The sequence below is a fragment of the Daphnia pulicaria genome, chromosome 4 (assembly GCF_021234035.1).
Source record: "Daphnia pulicaria isolate SC F1-1A chromosome 4, SC_F0-13Bv2, whole genome shotgun sequence".
In the NCBI taxonomy this organism is placed as follows: Eukaryota; Metazoa; Arthropoda; class Branchiopoda; order Diplostraca; family Daphniidae; genus Daphnia; species Daphnia pulicaria.
Genome location: NC_060916.1, coordinates 15,043,389 through 15,064,186, shown reverse-complemented (window position 1 = coordinate 15,064,186; position 20,798 = coordinate 15,043,389). Strand labels below are relative to the sequence as shown.

General features: G+C 40.4%; 1 protein-coding gene and 5 long non-coding RNA genes across 6 annotated transcripts in view; 1 reads left to right on the top strand and 5 right to left on the bottom strand.

Moving 5' to 3' along the window:
* LOC124338375 overlaps positions 1-932 on the bottom strand; it is a 32,059-nt gene extending 31,127 nt beyond the window's left edge. Inside the window, exons 1-2 of the long non-coding RNA XR_006917754.1 lie at positions 588-932; positions 464-515 (exon numbers count right to left, since the gene is read on the bottom strand). This is a non-coding gene — a long non-coding RNA (uncharacterized LOC124338375). The remainder of the gene's footprint in view (positions 1-463; positions 516-587) is intronic.
* A 5,496-nt stretch (positions 933-6,428) lies between these two features.
* On the bottom strand, positions 6,429-7,249 carry LOC124338410. Its single transcript, XR_006917803.1, has 3 exons — positions 6,962-7,249; positions 6,657-6,880; positions 6,429-6,589 (listed from the first exon to the last, which is right to left on the bottom strand). It is a non-coding gene; the product is annotated as an uncharacterized LOC124338410 (long non-coding RNA).
* Positions 7,250-7,320: 71 nt separating this feature from the next.
* On the bottom strand, positions 7,321-8,946 carry LOC124338426. The gene is made up of 3 exons (XR_006917822.1): positions 8,388-8,946; positions 7,847-7,982; positions 7,321-7,761 (listed from the first exon to the last, which is right to left on the bottom strand). It is a non-coding gene; the product is annotated as an uncharacterized LOC124338426 (long non-coding RNA).
* A 1,166-nt stretch (positions 8,947-10,112) lies between these two features.
* LOC124338314 lies at positions 10,113-11,509 on the top strand. The gene is made up of 6 exons (XM_046792450.1): positions 10,113-10,191; positions 10,266-10,340; positions 10,417-10,479; positions 10,551-10,592; positions 10,657-10,812; positions 10,871-11,509. Exons 1-6 carry the CDS (start codon positions 10,116-10,118, stop codon positions 11,374-11,376), a joined length of 918 nt encoding a protein of 305 aa, XP_046648406.1. The 5' UTR covers positions 10,113-10,115; the 3' UTR covers positions 11,377-11,509.
* Positions 11,510-12,743: 1,234 nt separating this feature from the next.
* On the bottom strand, positions 12,744-18,997 carry LOC124338392. The gene is made up of 12 exons (XR_006917778.1): positions 18,710-18,997; positions 18,547-18,628; positions 18,405-18,473; positions 18,135-18,337; positions 17,335-17,470; positions 16,728-17,231; positions 15,016-16,647; positions 14,270-14,387; positions 13,588-13,787; positions 13,246-13,511; positions 12,944-13,105; positions 12,744-12,887 (listed from the first exon to the last, which is right to left on the bottom strand). It is a non-coding gene; the product is annotated as an uncharacterized LOC124338392 (long non-coding RNA).
* Positions 18,998-19,068: 71 nt separating this feature from the next.
* On the bottom strand, positions 19,069-20,694 carry LOC124338425. Its single transcript, XR_006917821.1, has 3 exons — positions 20,136-20,694; positions 19,595-19,730; positions 19,069-19,509 (listed from the first exon to the last, which is right to left on the bottom strand). It is a non-coding gene; the product is annotated as an uncharacterized LOC124338425 (long non-coding RNA).
* Between the last annotated feature and the right edge of the window lie 104 nt (positions 20,695-20,798).

The window sequence follows — 20,798 nt, the reverse complement described above, 5'->3', positions numbered from 1 at the left end:
AAAAGTTAAACAAGACACGATTGAAATCGACTCTAGTCAGAGTCGTCAATTTTTTGAAGCACAACAATAACTCTTGTTACTCGAATCGAGTAGTTATTTTCTTGATGATTGTTAATACATTTAAAAAAATGAAATTGTGGGCAAATATGAAACATTTGAAAAAAAAAAAGTAATGTTCAATCCAGTGTGGCAGTTGCTGTGGGTTCTTGCTTAAGGAAATGATATTACTCTATGCAAATTGGATCTCAATGTGGCACTCCCTGTCATTTTCAGGAAAACCCGATTAGTGGGGTGGATGACAGACAGCAGAAGTCGTTCCACCCACCCAACCCAAATTTTGCTACAGAAATTTGGGTGGTGACTGTGGTGAGTTAAGAAAAAACTCTAACAAAAACTCTAACAAATGTTTCACGATAGAGGAGAAACAACTTCAGCCATGTTTTTCTATGAAATGTTCTTTCACCTCCATATGGCATATGTTCATAACACAGCACATGTTTGCTCACATGGGCCTCCTGATTAAAGCAAACTGTAGTTTTACAAATGTTCATCTAAGTATAATAAAAGATTTTTCAAATTTAAAATACATCGTTTTTGTGAAGACTGGAGCTGGAAAGGAATTTTTACTTCTTCATTTTACGTGAAAGCTTGGTGTGTACCGTGCACTGTGTTGATGTGTCAACGTGAAAAACTGTTGAAAGAAAATGGCCGCTGGTAAGCCAACACAAGGTTTAATGAATCAAACCTAGATGGCATGAAATGATAAAAAATTCAAAACAAACGTTTTTTTGAGTTTCCAAAACGCGCGAAACTAAAATATTATGGAACAGAAATTTCAGTGATAATTATAAACTTTAGTAAAATAATATCTGGCTGTCTAGCTTTGCGTAAAATGACACGAAAAAATCGCAACTACAGAAATTAATTTAAATTTTCACCTCACCCGCTTTTTTCTAATCTTCTTGTAGATGAACCGTTAACCTTGCACAATTCACACCACTGTCCCCATAAAAACAAGCTCGATAAGAACGATTGGATGATATGGTGCAATATTTCCTGGGCCGCAAATTTATTCTGGCCGAATAAACTCGTCGCAATTCCTGCAGAAGATTCCCATAAGTAGGCTCCAATTGTGATGTAAATCTGTTTAACGATATTATTCAACAAAATGTCGATGTAAAAGGTTGTTGATCTCTTACTAGTCGCTTTGACTGTTTGTTGCCTCATCGCACAGGTAGTATGGCTGTAAACTGTTTGTGTACCGTTATCTTGCAGGGGCCCGTTGAGAAACGACCAGTGTGTAATGACGTCAATGACTCTGATGGAGTTGCCAAAACACCAGTGGGCCCAGCGATGTCAATCTAGATGGAAATCAAAGATTCTTCAGAGTGGCTTACAGAGCTGCTGGTTAACAATCCGGGGAATTATTCAGAGACTAAATCCTCCAGATGAAATTTAATGCAAATTGTCTAATTCAACTCCTGAAAGGCTGCAAGCGTACCTATCATATCATTCTAACATACCCGCATTATTTCTTCAAAGGAGAGTTCTTCATCGATGGATATTAGCCACAGCTGTAGTTAGACACGGATGACGAATCTTGTTGCTCTGCTGGTTTTGTTTAATTCAGGCCACGTGTTTCAGAAAAAACGAAAGGAAATTCTAATCCAAACGGCAGATGCTTTGCTTGGACTGAATTGATTTTGTGAAAAGGCGCCATCAATAAGGTACGAATGATTAAGGACCACTCCAAATCATCTAGAACAGCTGCAAGAAAGAAAAGGTCAAAAGAAATCATTACTTCCTTTTGTAAGCACAATCCATTCGCTGGACTTTGAGTTACCAGAATGAAGAGAATTTTTCCTCGACGTGCGATGCGAGTCGGTCGCCCCGAAATTTGCTAGACGGAAGTTTGGCCTTGTGTTCGGTTCCGAGTTGTCGATTCCCAAAATCAGTTGGCTAATAAATTTCAATAAGTTTTATCTTTGATTGATTCTCATCGAGTCGTCAATTCCCAAGTCTTGGCAGCGTCAAAGACCAGCCCTAAATAAAGACAGAATATATGATTTTATTAGTTTTTAAAATTGAAATAGGCCCGAAAACTATTTGTGCCATTGAGCTCACAAATTAAACGTAGAATTGAAAAAAAAAGACCACTGCTGTAATGACATCACAGTGATGTCACGATTGAACTGACATTGATATAATTGAACAACTGGGATGAATGGACAGAATGGGGTAATTGCCACAAGGAAATTTTTTTTTTAATCTTTTGAAAAATGCCAACAGAACTGCAACCACTTTCAATTTTCATGCCGAGCGGGATAAATAAAAAAAATTATGAAGTAATGATTTAAAAACAAACAATTGAGTGTCATTGAATTCACAGAATTGAAAACTAAAATTAAGGTGGGATCCCTCAACATGAAATAATAATATTTAAAAAAAAGACGAGATGTTGCATGAATTGATTATTGAAAGTCACACATCTTGACATGAATAAATACTTGTACGAGGTAAATTACTTTCAATGATGTCGGATTGATGTACAATGCTTATTACATGTTTCGAATGAAGAGATTTAACAACATCCTTCCTATTCGCACAATTTTGCCATCAGACAGAATGGCACGTCCATAAGCGCTGAAAAATAAAAAAATAACAAAAAAAGTAAATTTTTAACATTAATAGCAAGGAGAGAAACGATCTAGTGGTAACTTGACTAGCACAATAGTTGAGCATCGCTGTGAGTGTTGTTATCGAATATCGAATATCGAAGCCCCAGGATTCACCATGGATCCCCAGTATCCATGACTACCGGCTATCTCGCGGATCTGAATCTAGTATGAATATTCTCCCATAAGCACATGTCATTCAAGAGGTTATCTCCGTGATACCAATCCGGTGCTGGATCCTCTTCTTCTTCTTCTTCTCTTCTTTCGGTACTCACGAAGACAACATTTGGGTAAGTCACCCGCACCCAGACCGGCCCGGACCGAATGGTGGTTTCCCATGTGAAATGGTCATCGTCTATCCATTTAAACTAGATGCGATGGGTGGCCTCATAACGACACCCATTCAACACGACACTCAACTACCCAATCAAGCGGAACTAATGAAGGAAATGCTGGTAAGTAAAGGCCCTTGGCTCAGATCAGACCGCATCACCAATAGCCTCTAATTCACCTCTCATTCTACATTTCCATCGTCCTCTGCGCTGAGGAATATTGGACCGAGCCCAATATCGACCGACGGTCCCTCAGCTACACACCAGAGTTCCCTCTCCAGCACGGGGTTAGATAATCCTGCATGTGACGCCACAGTGGCGCCAGAGCGGATGTACGAGCAACCAACAATGCTCTCCAGGGGGTTTGAACCCCTGGTCTCAAGGTGCACCTCTCCTCTACCTAATCGACACCTTATCCCATTCACCCACTCTCCCCTAGATGTTATTGACAAAGAAAATGGTTTTAATTTCAGTGGATGATCACCAGACATTGAATCTGGTGTAAATCGATCCTAGTAAAATTTTAACACACGTCGTGAAAAAAATGGCCATGATTTAATTGATTTAATGATTATGATGCAACTTTGTCGGCGATTGTCTTAGAACAAGCAACCAGGATCGCGTTTAAACTTGAAGTAGAGCGAGAAGGTTTAGGGGGAAACTTTGGGGGAAATTTGGATATCAAGATGCGTTTTCGCCTTTTCGGGTTTGCGTACATATCAATAGAAATCATTTAATTAAATTTTCCCCTTTCAAAGTTTTACCATATGCTAGTGAAGAATCAAAAGACGGCGGAACGACAACCAATGAGAGACAAGTTGCCCTAAACCTCTATTTTATTAACCTACTTTTTATTTTTTTCGACGTGAGCTTTGTTTTCATTACTCTTTTGTTATATCTCTCATCGAAAACTTATCGAATAATATTAATATTGAGTAGGCGATATCGGTGAATTTGAATGGCGAGTAGCAATAACCAATCAAAAACCAAATTCTTTTCACATTTGCGCAGGTGTTACAACGGAATAAAGACATTGCTGCCATGCCTGCCAATAATGAAATGAAACTTTGGCCGGACTAAATCAATTGCCGGACGAAGCCGCAGGTGTTACAAATGGTAAATGAAATAATCAAATCGCTGATGAAACCTATAATGCATTTAACCAAGGCTTTTTAATCTAACCTGATGGGATAAGCCAAAGTTCAACCCAAACTTGAACCCAGATTCTTTCGCTACCCCAGCATTTTGTTTCGATCAAAAGGAACGGGCCACACTTCGACAAGGAGGAACAGCAAACCAATTGGGCGAAAAAACTTAAATGTCCATGACTCAAGTTTGAATGAAGTACCGACGGCTCTACTCTCTCCGATCAACGCTGCATCTACGGGCCGGTGATCAAATTTGGATACAGCCCAGTCAGGAATTAAGATCATCTGATGTAGAATATCCACACGATAACAGAAACCACTACACCCACTTGACTGACTGACTGCTGCAGAAGGATGTCGCTCAATCGTTTCAAAAGTAACAACAGGCTACAGTGGCTGTTATAGTTTTCACACTTGTTCTTGAGGTGTGGGGGTTGGTTGTGAGGGGGTGTGGGTAAAGAGATACGAGGTTTCTTGTCACTGACTATACCACTGTTCATTCAGAGCGAACCCAAATGCACGTGACAACTCTAAGTACATGAGAAAATTTAATTTCAGCAAATTCAAGTTCAAATTTCGAAATTCTTTGAAATTGGTCAACTGCTGGGTCAACAATTTTACCTCGAATCATTTCTGTCGGGACTTGTTAGATGCCAACCTCGGGAGCATCCACAGGTCCATCCACGTTGAAGAAATCACGCAATTCAATCGAGGCGTCACGACCATTGAATTCAGAATCCACCGGTTCCTAATTGAATGAATTTAATTGATTATACATCATCAAACGTGATAAAGAGATCGATAAATGGACAGACTATTATGAAATACCATAGCTTGGAGGCACTAGAGCTGTTTGTATGATACGGAGTTCGTCGTTGGAGCCGGAAGGAGACGCTGGGACTTTTTAGCTGAATCCGGTAAAGCCCAGAGCCTTTGGCCCCGGCCGGATCGTCGGAAGAAGAATACGTTAACGGTGGCACTGGCCGATCCGGCGAGGATGATGAGCAGAATAGGGACGACGATCTAAGCTGGCGCCAGACTTTCGGATGAAGTGGGACGGTGCAACAAGTGGGTCTCGCAATGGACGCCTTCGTATAATCGTTGGGGCACTCTAACTTTGGACTTGGCCGTCACCGGTGCAGACCCCGCGATTCTGGCAAGGGCAGCGCAAAAGGAGACGGTCGAGTTCGTTCCTCAGTCGCGTCCCACGAAATTTCTCCGACAGATTGAACCAGGATCGTGCTGTCGAGGCAGGAGCAAGGATATCCGCCCGGAATAAGGACACAGAAGGGAGTGCATGAGCTGTTGAGGCAAGGATTGCTCACCGTCGTACTATTGGATCGAAATTCCCTGAAAATTGTTTGAAATGAACAAATTTATAACATGAACAATCAGCTGGATCGAATCCGGAATTCCGGAATGGATAAATTCCTACCTTTTACGGTACTGGGCGTGGCAATGTCTTTGACGAGTAAGACCATAACACCACGGCCAAACTTTTCTTGTCGCCCGAGTTCTCCTTTGCTGGTTGATATCCACAAGGGCGTGCTCAAAACTTTACCGTTTCTTACCTGAAAGAAATCAAAGGGGAAAAATCAATAATCACAAATTGAAATAAAAACTGAAAGGCTATGATAAAAAAAAGCATCAGTGCCATCAATCCAAGCCAGTTCGATTGGCCGACTAGATCCGGCTTGTGCTGTCCAACACAGTTGGCACAAAATGGGATTGACGACGATCAAAGTGGATGATTCAATAAAGAGAGACATACTGATACAATAATAACACCTCAATCAAATCACTTCAAAGTTGACGCAAAAATATTGACAGCTGGAATACACAATTTTTTCTTGTTCCCATACTCACAGTTACACACGTTTGTTTCTTAACATGTGTCAGGAATAATACATTTGATTTAATCCAAGTCTGATTAAATGGGAAATGTATAAACGGTTAAATAAAATCGACCTCTTGGTCGATTTAATTAAAATATTTTCGGATTTCATAGTGAGTAAAACCGGTCCTGTTTTACTGGCGTTCTACAAACGAGTGATATGAAAAAAAAAAAAAAACCTCAGTGAGTAGCATTAACAAGAATGTCATGAGGAAACAGTCCCATAGTTGACCGACTAGCTCAGGAATAGTCGTACTCTGCGCTGTGTATATAAGCCTAAAGTTTCATAATCAACGCCGCCAAAAATAGTCAAAAAAGGAAGAGAGATAAATGTGTACCTTTAGACTTGGGATATACAGCCAGGCATCTATCTGCTGAAAAATTGACGAGACACCAGGCGGGATAGAGGAAAAAGGGAGTCCTCATATGTTGTGTACACCCACTACAGGGGCACACGAGAACATTTTATGAAACTGGGAGAAGATATCAGCAACTCAAGCAACATTGGTAGTTTCCCCAATACAAGAGGATGCTGTTAACCTAAATTAAAAATCAAGAAATGGTTACAAAGACAAATATACATTTACAATCAAGTAAGAAAATTTACGAGAGTGGTACAGTGGTAACTGATAAACAAAAGGAGAATTGAAGCTTGAAGGTTTCCATGTTATATTCACTGAATTGGTGCAAGTAATGCATCATTCTGAAATGTACCAGGTCCCAGGAATAAGAGTAATGAAAATTATTACCCGAACAATGAGATTCCTGCCACCAGGTTAACACCAGCACAACAAATTCTTGCATCTCATTGTTGTGATGGCTGGCTCTGGCCTTAAATTTGCACAAAGGAAAAAGGTTACGTAATGCAAACAAACAACCATGCATCAACAGGGCTGCAATAACAGGACTTACGTGATTAATGCTAGGCCTATTTTAGTCGGGAACTAGCATTTTGATTTCTCAGAATTTAGAAAAGGGTTTCAAAGATTCCACAATCATTCTATATGCATTCTTGATTTTATTTGACTGCTGTAAACAACATGGAGCACGTATAAAATAATAACTATTTTAAGAGAATAATTTATAAAGAGACACAATTTTCGTGCAGCTATCGCCAGCCAGGCAGCCACGTTTGAAAACTGAGCAGACGACGCCATTTTGCAATCAGCTATGTTTAAGATATCGATATAGTTGAAACAATTGAAAAAAATCGAAAATCAAAAAATCAAATCAAATAAAAAATAGAAAAGGATTATACTCGTTTATTTAGAAAAACAAAATTTAAAAACACGTAAGAAAATAAATCAGTTGCAAAACATTTGATGAAAAAGACCAAAGTTAAACCCAAAATAGTTTGCTGTTGTACAAAGCGATTTCGTAATCGACTGGTACAACTCGTGATTGTTGTTAATGTTAACTACGGCGCAACAAGTTGGTCTCGCAATGGGCGCCTTCGTAATAATCGTTGGGGCACTGGCAATGGACTTGGCCGTCGCCAGTGCAGACCCCAAGATTCTGGCAAGGGCAGCGCAAAAGGAGACGGTTGAGGTCGTTCCTCAGTCACGTCCCACGACAGTTCTTCACCAGATTGAACCAAGATCGTGCTGTCGAGGCAGGAGCAAGGATATCCGCCCGGAATAAGGACACAGAAGGGAGTGCATGGGCTGTTGAGGCAAGGATTGCTCACCGTCGTACTATTGGATCGATATTCCCTGAAAATTGTTTGAAATGAACAAATTTAAAACATGAACAATCAGCTGGATCGAATCCGGAATTCCGGAATGGATAAATTCTTACCTTTAGCGGTACTGGGCGTGGCAATGTCTTTGACGAGTCGGTCCATAACACCACGGTCAAACTCGTCTTGTCGCCCGAGTTCTCCTTTGCTGGTTGATATCCACAAGGGCGTGCTCAAAACTTTACCGTTTCTTACCTGAAAGAAATCAAAGGGGAAAAATCAATAATCACAATTTGAAATAAAAACTAAAAGCTATATAGAAAAAGCTATAATAAAAAAGCATCATTGCCATCGATCCAAGCCATTTCGATTGGCGGTCTAGATCCGGCCGGCTTGTGCTGTCCAACACAAATCGCACAAAATGGGATTGACGACGATCAAAGTGGATGATTCAATAAAGAGAGACATACTGATACAATAATAACACCTCAATCAAATCACTTCAAAGTTGACGCAAAAATATTGACAGCTGGAATACACAATTTTTTCTTGTTCCCATACTCACAGTTACACACGTCTGTTTCTTAACATGTGTCAGGAATAACACATTTGATTTAATCCAAGTCTGATTAAATGGGAAATGTATAAACGGTTAAACACCTGTGAGGCATAGTGCGTGACTTGACGATTGAGTAGTCTGCTAGTCTGGTCACGTGACGCCCACCAGAGATCTGATCGAAAAAGACTCGTTTAATTGAGTTTATTAATTGTTATACTAATTTTTTGAAATAAATTTGAATTGAAGAATGTGTGGTTAATTGTTTTAAACAAGATTACCCCACTTTGAAGGGTTTTCGGCCAACAGTTTTCTTTTAAAAAGGAATTGAGTGGACGATGAGGCACTTGCAAAGGTACAGGAAACGCATGCGTTTGAATATAAAGGCAAGCCAATCACCACAAAATGTATTGCGATCTTCAAATTGTGATTATCAAAGAAAACAGTCTTTCTGCAGCATCTTCCAGTAGTAATCTCTACTCAGAATAAATTGAAAATGGTCAGAGTTCGAAATCGTAACCAACCACATCCAGTCCAGAACAGGCAACGGAACAATGTTCACAACATTCCACCGTATAGAGCGCCAGTAGTGGCCCCCGTCGTCAACCGCCAGCCGGCACCGCCACAAAGACAGGATCCGCCGTATTATGACCAACCGGAAGAAGTCGAAAAGAGAATTCAACAAGAGTCGGGCGCCGCGAGTTATTGTCTTACATATTTGATCGGCCCGGAAGTAAACGATACTTTGGTATCAAAAGGAAAAGTTTCTTTCTCGGCAAGCTACGACCTTCAGGTTCAACTCGAAATCCTTAGGGTAGAAATGAAATCCAATCCATCCTTTCTCCCCAGTCGATTGTCTCCGAGTCTAGTTAAGAGAGTTGCGCGGACGAGAAACGCAGTTTATCATAACAATTGGTCGGTCATACAACGTGACAGTAAAGTGATTTTCTCCCCATTGATTGAGCTGGCAAATATCCTCGGCAAGCCCAAAGTAGCAAACGACGTGCAAGACATTCTGAATAGTATCAACGCGGGCGACAGCACCGGAGGAGTAAGTTTTGTACCTTTCAACTTTCCAGCCAGCGGATACGACCAATTGGCGGCCTTTGGACTACATCAGATAATCGAGGCTCTCATGAATAAATATGTGGCCAAAAAAGGTATTTGGAAAAATCTCAACGCCAGAAAACCCGTTGGTTCCCCACCGCCATCACTCGACGTCTATTACAACATCAAAGACATGACGGCCGACGTTGTAAACGATCCTGACTATCTAGGAATTGGCGGAAATACTCGTAACGATCGCCTCGTTCTAACGTCAGTTAAAGAATTACGGCTTGATCTAGCGCATGGACATTACGAAAGAACGTACAACGGATTTGAAAATAAACTGGCCAAAGTGATCGAGCTGCTGCCCCTGCTAGGAGCCCCGGAAGCGGCAATAGAAGTCGGACTTATTCGAGATATCCTTGTCGAATTGAAAAGATCTGGACAACAGGTGCGGCCGAATATGTTTCCGTCACTCTTTGAGACTTGCTAATATGGATAATTGCATTTTCTTTAGCCTGCAGGTGGATTCTTTTGGCCCGGGACGATCTGACCAGGTCTGATGCTTGATGATGGTTATAAATCGAGCTCAGACCATCGGTAACTAACCTCCCCCGCCAAACCTGAATCTTTCTCTCGGTAGGCTTTTTTTTTCTCCAATCGTCATATTGAATGAATTGTACATACTGTAAAATAAAATTTCATAAAATTAAAACGGAGATGAGCGGTAAAATTTTTTTTTAATGAAAACAAACGAACGGCGGGTATTTAAAAAAAAGAAACTTATGTTTGAATTATTAGAAACCGTCAAACGTTTAACCGAAACCAACATGGCAGCAGGAAATTTAAAAGACCCAAATGGTAACACTCGGATTTCTTTTTTTGTTACTTAAAAGAATACCCTTAAATAGTTGTAATTTAACAAATTTTTGAAGAAAAACAAGCAGCGGCACTTCAACACTTTCTCGAAACTAACATCATCATTGTCAGTTCGAAGAAGGAATTGACTGGTACGTTCATTTCAAATTAAAATTATTATTACGCTGAACGGATAATAATGTTAATTCTTCGGCCATTTACCCCCAGAAATGTCGCAACGTTTGACTGCAACAAATGACGCCGTCGGATATCTGACAAAAGAGCTGCTCGGTAACATTTAAAATTATTTTTAAAAAAGGGGGGTCATTAAATCGACTTTACATTTCGTACACATTTCACAGTCACCAAGGCCAAAGTTGGAGCTTTGACTGCAGAGCTGAAAGGTTTTTAAAAATGTCTAACTAAACTTTAGAGCAACACCTAATGAGCAATCCTTATATGCAACAGTGAATGGAGGACTAGCGTCCAGCATAGGAAGAATGCCGAATTCATGCAGAGATTTACTGCAGATAGGACACAGACAAAGCGGATTGTATTCCGTCATGGGAGCCAAACAAGTCGAGACTCTTTACTGCGACTTTACCCAGACGCCAGGAGATGAAGGTACACATTTCGTACAAGCTTTTAATTGGTTTTACTAAATCGCCCCGACTATAAACAGATTTCCAGAGGTGGGTTGGCTTCAATGACGTGAAATCAAAACCCACTTACTTCCACGTCTCGAGAGCCTTGCCGTACAACGAGACGATAACACCAATTCCATTCACACGAGCCATACTCAACCAGGGAGGGGCCATGAATAAAGAAACGGGAAAATTCACGGCTCCGGTGGCGGGTGTCTACTTTTTCTACTTCACCGGAACCGTATTTTTGCCCACGGCGACATCTTCAGCTTCTTCAACCAGACCGGATTTTACAATGTGCCTATTCAAAAACTCAAATTGCGTCGAGTGGCTGCTGGAGAGGCCAGACGAAATCAGCACAGGGAATCGACACGAAAGAATCGCCTTGCAATCGACCGTCAATTTGAAACAGGGCGATCAAATCTGGCTGGCCATTGGCAAGAAAAAGTCGCCAGGAGGTTACCTGGTCGGGGACGCTCTAACAAACTTCAAAGGTTTTCTAATCCAAGAAGACATTTCGCAGTCCCTACACGTCGTACCCTAATTTCGATTACCTCTCGCTTATATAAAAGAAGAAAAATACACTTTTACCTGTCGTTATCAAAGATTGAAGCTGAAATTGTCCATTAAGGTCCTCCGCATGTCCAGGAGAAGAAAGTGAATCAACTGCAATGAAAGAAAAAAAATAAAATCAGTAAACGAAAGCTGCAAATATCATTAATAGCTTTTCAATTTTAAAATGGCTTAAATCAAAGGTTTTTTAAATTTTTTGATTCAAGAAAACATTTCCCAGTCGCGCCCGGCCAAAGTCCCGTAAAATAGGTTAAAATTCCCACAGATCAAATAAATAATACAAAGCTTTAACGTGTTGCTATTAGGCTGTACAATAAACTTAAATTGACTTTCAAGTACAAAAGTTAAACAAGACACGATTGAAATCGACTCTAGTCAGAGTCGTCAATTTTTTGAAGCACAACAATAACTCTTGTTACTCGAATCGAGTAGTTATTTTCTTGATGATTGTTAATACATTTAAAAAAATGAAATTGTGGGCAAATATGAAACATTTGAAAAAAAAAAAGTAATGTTCAATCCAGTGTGGCAGTTGCTGTGGGTTCTTGCTTAAGGAAATGATATTACTCTATGCAAATTGGATCTCAATGTGGCACTCCCTGTCATTTTCAGGAAAACCCGATTAGTGGGGTGGATGACAGACAGCAGAAGTCGTTCCACCCACCCAACCCAAATTTTGCTACAGAAATTTGGGTGGTGACTGTGGTGAGTTAAGAAAAAACTCTAACAAAAACTCTAACAAATGTTTCACGATAGAGGAGAAACAACTTCAGCCATGTTTTTCTATGAAATGTTCTTTCACCTCCATATGGCATATGTTCATAACACAGCACATGTTTGCTCACATGGGCCTCCTGATTAAAGCAAACTGTAGTTTTACAAATGTTCATCTAAGTATAATAAAAGATTTTTCAAATTTAAAATACATCGTTTTTGTGAAGACTGGAGCTGGAAAGGAATTTTTACTTCTTCATTTTACGTGAAAGCTTGGTGTGTACCGTGCACTGTGTTGATGTGTCAACGTGAAAAACTGTTGAAAGAAAATGGCCGCTGGTAAGCCAACACAAGGTTTAATGAATCAAACCTAGATGGCATGAAATGATAAAAAATTCAAAACAAACGTTTTTTTGAGTTTCCAAAACGCGCGAAACTAAAATATTATGGAACAGAAATTTCAGTGATAATTATAAACTTTAGTAAAATAATATCTGGCTGTCTAGCTTTGCGTAAAATGACACGAAAAAATCGCAACTACAGAAATTAATTTAAATTTTCACCTCACCCGCTTTTTTCTAATCTTCTTGTAGATGAACCGTTAACCTTGCACAATTCACACCACTGTCCCCATAAAAACAAGCTCGATAAGAACGATTGGATGATATGGTGCAATATTTCCTGGGCCGCAAATTTATTCTGGCCGAATAAACTCGTCGCAATTCCTGCAGAAGATTCCCATAAGTAGGCTCCAATTGTGATGTAAATCTGTTTAACGATATTATTCAACAAAATGTCGATGTAAAAGGTTGTTGATCTCTTACTAGTCGCTTTGACTGTTTGTTGCCTCATCGCACAGGTAGTATGGCTGTAAACTGTTTGTGTACCGTTATCTTGCAGGGGCCCGTTGAGAAACGACCAGTGTGTAATGACGTCAATGACTCTGATGGAGTTGCCAAAACACCAGTGGGCCCAGCGATGTCAATCTAGATGGAAATCAAAGATTCTTCAGAGTGGCTTACAGAGCTGCTGGTTAACAATCCGGGGAATTATTCAGAGACTAAATCCTCCAGATGAAATTTAATGCAAATTGTCTAATTCAACTCCTGAAAGGCTGCAAGCGTACCTATCATATCATTCTAACATACCCGCATTATTTCTTCAAAGGAGAGTTCTTCATCGATGGATATTAGCCACAGCTGTAGTTAGACACGGATGACGAATCTTGTTGCTCTGCTGGTTTTGTTTAATTCAGGCCACGTGTTTCAGAAAAAACGAAAGGAAATTCTAATCCAAACGGCAGATGCTTTGCTTGGACTGAATTGATTTTGTGAAAAGGCGCCATCAATAAGGTACGAATGATTAAGGACCACTCCAAATCATCTAGAACAGCTGCAAGAAAGAAAAGGTCAAAAGAAATCATTACTTCCTTTTGTAAGCACAATCCATTCGCTGGACTTTGAGTTACCAGAATGAAGAGAATTTTTCCTCGACGTGCGATGCGAGTCGGTCGCCCCGAAATTTGCTAGACGGAAGTTTGGCCTTGTGTTCGGTTCCGAGTTGTCGATTCCCAAAATCAGTTGGCTAATAAATTTCAATAAGTTTTATCTTTGATTGATTCTCATCGAGTCGTCAATTCCCAAGTCTTGGCAGCGTCAAAGACCAGCCCTAAATAAAGACAGAATATATGATTTTATTAGTTTTTAAAATTGAAATAGGCCCGAAAACTATTTGTGCCATTGAGCTCACAAATTAAACGTAGAATTGAAAAAAAAAGACCACTGCTGTAATGACATCACAGTGATGTCACGATTGAACTGACATTGATATAATTGAACAACTGGGATGAATGGACAGAATGGGGTAATTGCCACAAGGAAATTTTTTTTTTAATCTTTTGAAAAATGCCAACAGAACTGCAACCACTTTCAATTTTCATGCCGAGCGGGATAAATAAAAAAAATTATGAAGTAATGATTTAAAAACAAACAATTGAGTGTCATTGAATTCACAGAATTGAAAACTAAAATTAAGGTGGGATCCCTCAACATGAAATAATAATATTTAAAAAAAAGACGAGATGTTGCATGAATTGATTATTGAAAGTCACACATCTTGACATGAATAAATACTTGTACGAGGTAAATTACTTTCAATGATGTCGGATTGATGTACAATGCTTATTACATGTTTCGAATGAAGAGATTTAACAACATCCTTCCTATTCGCACAATTTTGCCATCAGACAGAATGGCACGTCCATAAGCGCTGAAAAATAAAAAAATAACAAAAAAAGTAAATTTTTAACATTAATAGCAAGGAGAGAAACGATCTAGTGGTAACTTGACTAGCACAATAGTTGAGCATCGCTGTGAGTGTTGTTATCGAATATCGAATATCGAAGCCCCAGGATTCACCATGGATCCCCAGTATCCATGACTACCGGCTATCTCGCGGATCTGAATCTAGTATGAATATTCTCCCATAAGCACATGTCATTCAAGAGGTTATCTCCGTGATACCAATCCGGTGCTGGATCCTCTTCTTCTTCTTCTTCTCTTCTTTCGGTACTCACGAAGACAACATTTGGGTAAGTCACCCGCACCCAGACCGGCCCGGACCGAATGGTGGTTTCCCATGTGAAATGGTCATCGTCTATCCATTTAAACTAGATGCGATGGGTGGCCTCATAACGACACCCATTCAACACGACACTCAACTACCCAATCAAGCGGAACTAATGAAGGAAATGCTGGTAAGTAAAGGCCCTTGGCTCAGATCAGACCGCATCACCAATAGCCTCTAATTCACCTCTCATTCTACATTTCCATCGTCCTCTGCGCTGAGGAATATTGGACCGAGCCCAATATCGACCGACGGTCCCTCAGCTACACACCAGAGTTCCCTCTCCAGCACGGGGTTAGATAATCCTGCATGTGACGCCACAGTGGCGCCAGAGCGGATGTACGAGCAACCAACAATGCTCTCCAGGGGGTTTGAACCCCTGGTCTCAAGGTGCACCTCTCCTCTACCTAATCGACACCTTATCCCATTCACCCACTCTCCCCTAGATGTTATTGACAAAGAAAATGGTTTTAATTTCAGTGGATGATCACCAGACATTGAATCTGGTGTAAATCGATCCTAGTAAAATTTTAACACACGTCGTGAAAAAAATGGCCATGATTTAATTGATTTAATGATTATGATGCAACTTTGTCGGCGATTGTCTTAGAACAAGCAACCAGGATCGCGTTTAAACTTGAAGTAGAGCGAGAAGGTTTAGGGGGAAACTTTGGGGGAAATTTGGATATCAAGATGCGTTTTCGCCTTTTCGGGTTTGCGTACATATCAATAGAAATCATTTAATTAAATTTTCCCCTTTCAAAGTTTTACCATATGCTAGTGAAGAATCAAAAGACGGCGGAACGACAACCAATGAGAGACAAGTTGCCCTAAACCTCTATTTTATTAACCTACTTTTTATTTTTTTCGACGTGAGCTTTGTTTTCATTACTCTTTTGTTATATCTCTCATCGAAAACTTATCGAATAATATTAATATTGAGTAGGCGATATCGGTGAATTTGAATGGCGAGTAGCAATAACCAATCAAAAACCAAATTCTTTTCACATTTGCGCAGGTGTTACAACGGAATAAAGACATTGCTGCCATGCCTGCCAATAATGAAATGAAACTTTGGCCGGACTAAATCAATTGCCGGACGAAGCCGCAGGTGTTACAAATGGTAAATGAAATAATCAAATCGCTGATGAAACCTATAATGCATTTAACCAAGGCTTTTTAATCTAACCTGATGGGATAAGCCAAAGTTCAACCCAAACTTGAACCCAGATTCTTTCGCTACCCCAGCATTTTGTTTCGATCAAAAGGAACGGGCCACACTTCGACAAGGAGGAACAGCAAACCAATTGGGCGAAAAAACTTAAATGTCCATGACTCAAGTTTGAATGAAGTACCGACGGCTCTACTCTCTCCGATCAACGCTGCATCTACGGGCCGGTGATCAAATTTGGATACAGCCCAGTCAGGAATTAAGATCATCTGATGTAGAATATCCACACGATAACAGAAACCACTACACCCACTTGACTGACTGACTGCTGCAGAAGGATGTCGCTCAATCGTTTCAAAAGTAACAACAGGCTACAGTGGCTGTTATAGTTTTCACACTTGTTCTTGAGGTGTGGGGGTTGGTTGTGAGGGGGTGTGGGTAAAGAGATACGAGGTTTCTTGTCACTGACTATACCACTGTTCATTCAGAGCGAACCCAAATGCACGTGACAACTCTAAGTACATGAGAAAATTTAATTTCAGCAAATTCAAGTTCAAATTTCGAAATTCTTTGAAATTGGTCAACTGCTGGGTCAACAATTTTACCTCGAATCATTTCTGTCGGGACTTGTTAGATGCCAACCTCGGGAGCATCCACAGGTCCATCCACGTTGAAGAAATCACGCAATTCAATCGAGGCGTCACGACCATTGAATTCAGAATCCACCGGTTCCTAATTGAATGAATTTAATTGATTATACATCATCAAACGTGATAAAGAGATCGATAAATGGACAGACTATTATGAAATACCATAGCTTGGAGGCACTAGAGCTGTTTGTATGATACGGAGTTCGTCGTTGGAGCCGGAAGGAGACGCTGGGACTTTTTAGCTGAATCCGGTAAAGCCCAGAGCCTTTGGCCCCGGCCGGATCGTCGGAAGAAGAATACGTTAACGGTGGCACTGGCCGATCCGGCGAGGATGATGAGCAGAATAGGGACGACGATCTAAGCTGGCGCCAGACTTTCGGATGAAGTGGGACGGTGCAACAAGTGGGTCTCGCAATGGACGCCTTCGTATAATCGTTGGGGCACTCTAACTTTGGACTTGGCCGTCACCGGTGCAGACCCCGCGATTCTGGCAAGGGCAGCGCAAAAGGAGACGGTCGAGTTCGTTCCTCAGTCGCGTCCCACGAAATTTCTCCGACAGATTGAACCAGGATCGTGCTGTCGAGGCAGGAGCAAGGATATCCGCCCGGAATAAGGACACAGAAGGGAGTGCATGAGCTGTTGAGGCAAGGATTGCTCACCGTCGTACTATTGGATCGAAATTCCCTGAAAATTGTTTGAAATGAACAAATTTATAACATGAACAATCAGCTGGATCGAATCCGGAATTCCGGAATGGATAAATTCCTACCTTTTACGGTACTGGGCGTGGCAATGTCTTTGACGAGTAAGACCATAACACCACGGCCAAACTTTTCTTGTCGCCCGAGTTCTCCTTTGCTGGTTGATATCCACAAGGGCGTGCTCAAAACTTTACCGTTTCTTACCTGAAAGAAATCAAAGGGGAAAAATCAATAATCACAAATTGAAATAAAAACTGAAAGGCTATGATAAAAAAAAGCATCAGTGCCATCAATCCAAGCCAGTTCGATTGGCCGACTAGATCCGGCTTGTGCTGTCCAACACAGTTGGCACAAAATGGGATTGACGACGATCAAAGTGGATGATTCAATAAAGAGAGACATACTGATACGAAAATAACACCTCAATCAAATCACTTCAAAGTTGACGCAAAAATATTGACAGCTGGAATACACAATTTTTTCTTGTTCCCATACTCACAGTTACACACGTCTGTTTCTTAACATGTGTCAGGAATAATACATTTGATTTAATCCAAGTCTGATTAAATGGGAAATGTATAAACGGTTAAATAAAATCGACCTCTTGGTCGATTTAATTAAAATATTTTCGGATTTCATAGTGAGTAAAACCGGTCCTGTTTTACTGGCGTTCTACAAACGAGTGATATGAAAAAAAAAAAAAAACCTCAGTGAGTAGCATTAACAAGAATGTCATGAGGAAACAGTCCCATAGTTGACCGACTAGCTCAGGAATAGTCGTACTCTGCGCTGTGTATATAAGCCTAAAGTTTCATAATCAACGCCGCCAAAAATAGTCAAAAAAGGAAGAGAGATAAATTTGTACTACCTTTAAGCTTGGGACAATACAGCCAGGCATCCATCTGCTGAAAAATTGACCAGGCACCAGGCGGGATAGAGGAAAAAGGGAGTCCTCATATGTTGTGTACACCCACTACAGGGGCACACGAGAACATTTTATGAAACTGGGAGAAGATATCAGCAACTCAAGCAACATTGGTAGTTTCCCCAATACAAGAGGATGCTGTTAACCTAAATTAAAAATCAAGAAATGGTTACAAAGACAAATATACATTTACAATCAAGTAAGAAAATTTACGAGAGTGGTACAGTGGTAACTGATAAACAAAAGGAGAATTGAAGCTTGAAGGTTTCCATGTTATATTCACTGAATTGGTGCAAGTAATGCATCATTCTGAAATGTACCAGGTCCCAGGAATAAGAGTAATGAAAATTATTACCCGAACAATGAGATTCCTGCCACCAGGTTAACACCAGCACAACAAATTCTTGCATCTCATTGTTGTGATGGCTGGCTCTGGCCTTAAATTTGCACAAAGGAAAAAGGTTACGTAATGCAAACAAACAACCATGCATCAACAGGGCTGCAATAACAGGACTTACGTGATTAATGCTAGGCCTATTTTAGTCGGGAACTAGCATTTTGATTTCTCAGAATTTAGAAAAGGGTTTCAAAGATTCCACAATCATTCTATATGCATTCTTGATTTTATTTGACTGCTGTAAACAACATGGAGCACGTATAAAATAATAACTATTTTAAGAGAATAATTTATAAAGAGACACAATTTTCGTGCAGCTATCGCCAGCCAGGCAGCCACGTTTGAAAACTGAGCAGACGACGCCATTTTGCAATCAGCTATGTTTAAGATATCGATATAGTTGAAACAATTGAAAAAAATCGAAAATCAAAAAATCAAATCAAATAAAAAATAGAAAAGGATTATACTCGTTTATTTAGAAAAACAAAATTTAAAAACACGTAAGAAAATAAATCAGTTGCAAAACATTTGATGAAAAAGACCAAAGTTAAACCCAAAATAGTTTGCTGTTGTACAAAGCGATTTCGTAATCGACTGGTACAACTCGTGATTGTTGTTAATGTTAACTACGGCGCAACAAGTTGGTCTCGCAATGGGCGCCTTCGTAATAATCGTTGGGGCACTGGCAATGGACTTGGCCGTCGCCAGTGCAGACCCCAAGATTCTGGCAAGGGCAGCGCAAAAGGAGACGGTTGAGGTCGTTCCTCAGTCACGTCCCACGACAGTTCTTCACCAGATTGAACCAAGATCGTGCTGTCGAGGCAGGAGCAAGGATATCCGCCCGGAATAAGGACACAGAAGGGAGTGCATGGGCTGTTGAGGCAAGGATTGCTCACCGTCGTACTATTGGATCGATATTCCCTGAAAATTGTTTGAAATGAACAAATTTAAAACATGAACAATCAGCTGGATCGAATCCGGAATTCCGGAATGGATAAATTCTTACCTTTAGCGGTACTGGGCGTGGCAATGTCTTTGACGAGTCGGTCCATAACACCACGGTCAAACTCGTCTTGTCGCCCGAGTTCTCCTTTGCTGGTTGATATCCACAAGGGCGTGCTCAAAACTTTACCGTTTCTTACCTGAAAGAAATCAAAGGGGAAAAATCAATAATCACAATTTGAAATAAAAACTAAAAGCTATATAGAAAAAGCTATAATAAAAAAGCATCATTGCCATCGATCCAAGCCATTTCGATTGGCGGTCTAGATCCGGCCGGCTTGTGCTGTCCAACACAAATCGCACAAAATGGGATTGACGACGATCAAAGTGGATGATTCAATAAAGAGAGACATACTGATACAATAATAACACCTCAATCAAATCACTTCAAAGTTGACGCAAAAATATTGACAGCTGGAATACACAATTTTTTCTTGTTCCCATACTCACAGTTACACACGTCTGTTTCTTAACATGTGTCAGGAATAACACATTTGATTTAATCCAAGTCTGATTAAATGGGAAATGTATAAACGGTTAAACACCTGTGAGGCATAGTGCGTGACTTGACGATTGAGTAGTCTGCTAGTCTGGTCACGTGACGCCCACCAGAGATCTGATCGAAAAAGACTCGTTTAATTGAGTTTATTAATTGTTATACTAATTTTTTGAAATAAATTTGAATTGAAGAATGTGTGGTTAATTGTTTTAAACAAGATTACCCCACTTTGAAGGGTTTTCGGCCAACAGTTTTCTTTTAAAAAGGAATTGAGTGGACGATGAGGCACTTGCAAAGGTACAGGAAACGCATGCGTTTGAATATAAAGGCAAGCCAATCACCACAAAATGTATTGCGATCTTCAAATTGTGATTATCAAAGAAAACAGTCTTTCTGCAGCATCTTCCAGTAGTAATCTCTACTCAGAATAAATTGAAAATGGTCAGAGTTCGAAATCGTAACCAACCACATCCAGTCCAGAACAGGCAACGGAACAATGTTCACAACATTCCACCGTATAGAGCGCCAGTAGTGGCCCCCGTCGTCAACCGCCAGCCGGCACCGCCACAAAGACAGGATCCGCCGTATTATGACCAACCGGAAGAAGTCGAAAAGAGAATTCAACAAGAGTCGGGCGCCGCGAGTTATTGTCTTACATATTTGATCGGCCCGGAAGTAAACGATACTTTGGTATCAAAAGGAAAAGTTT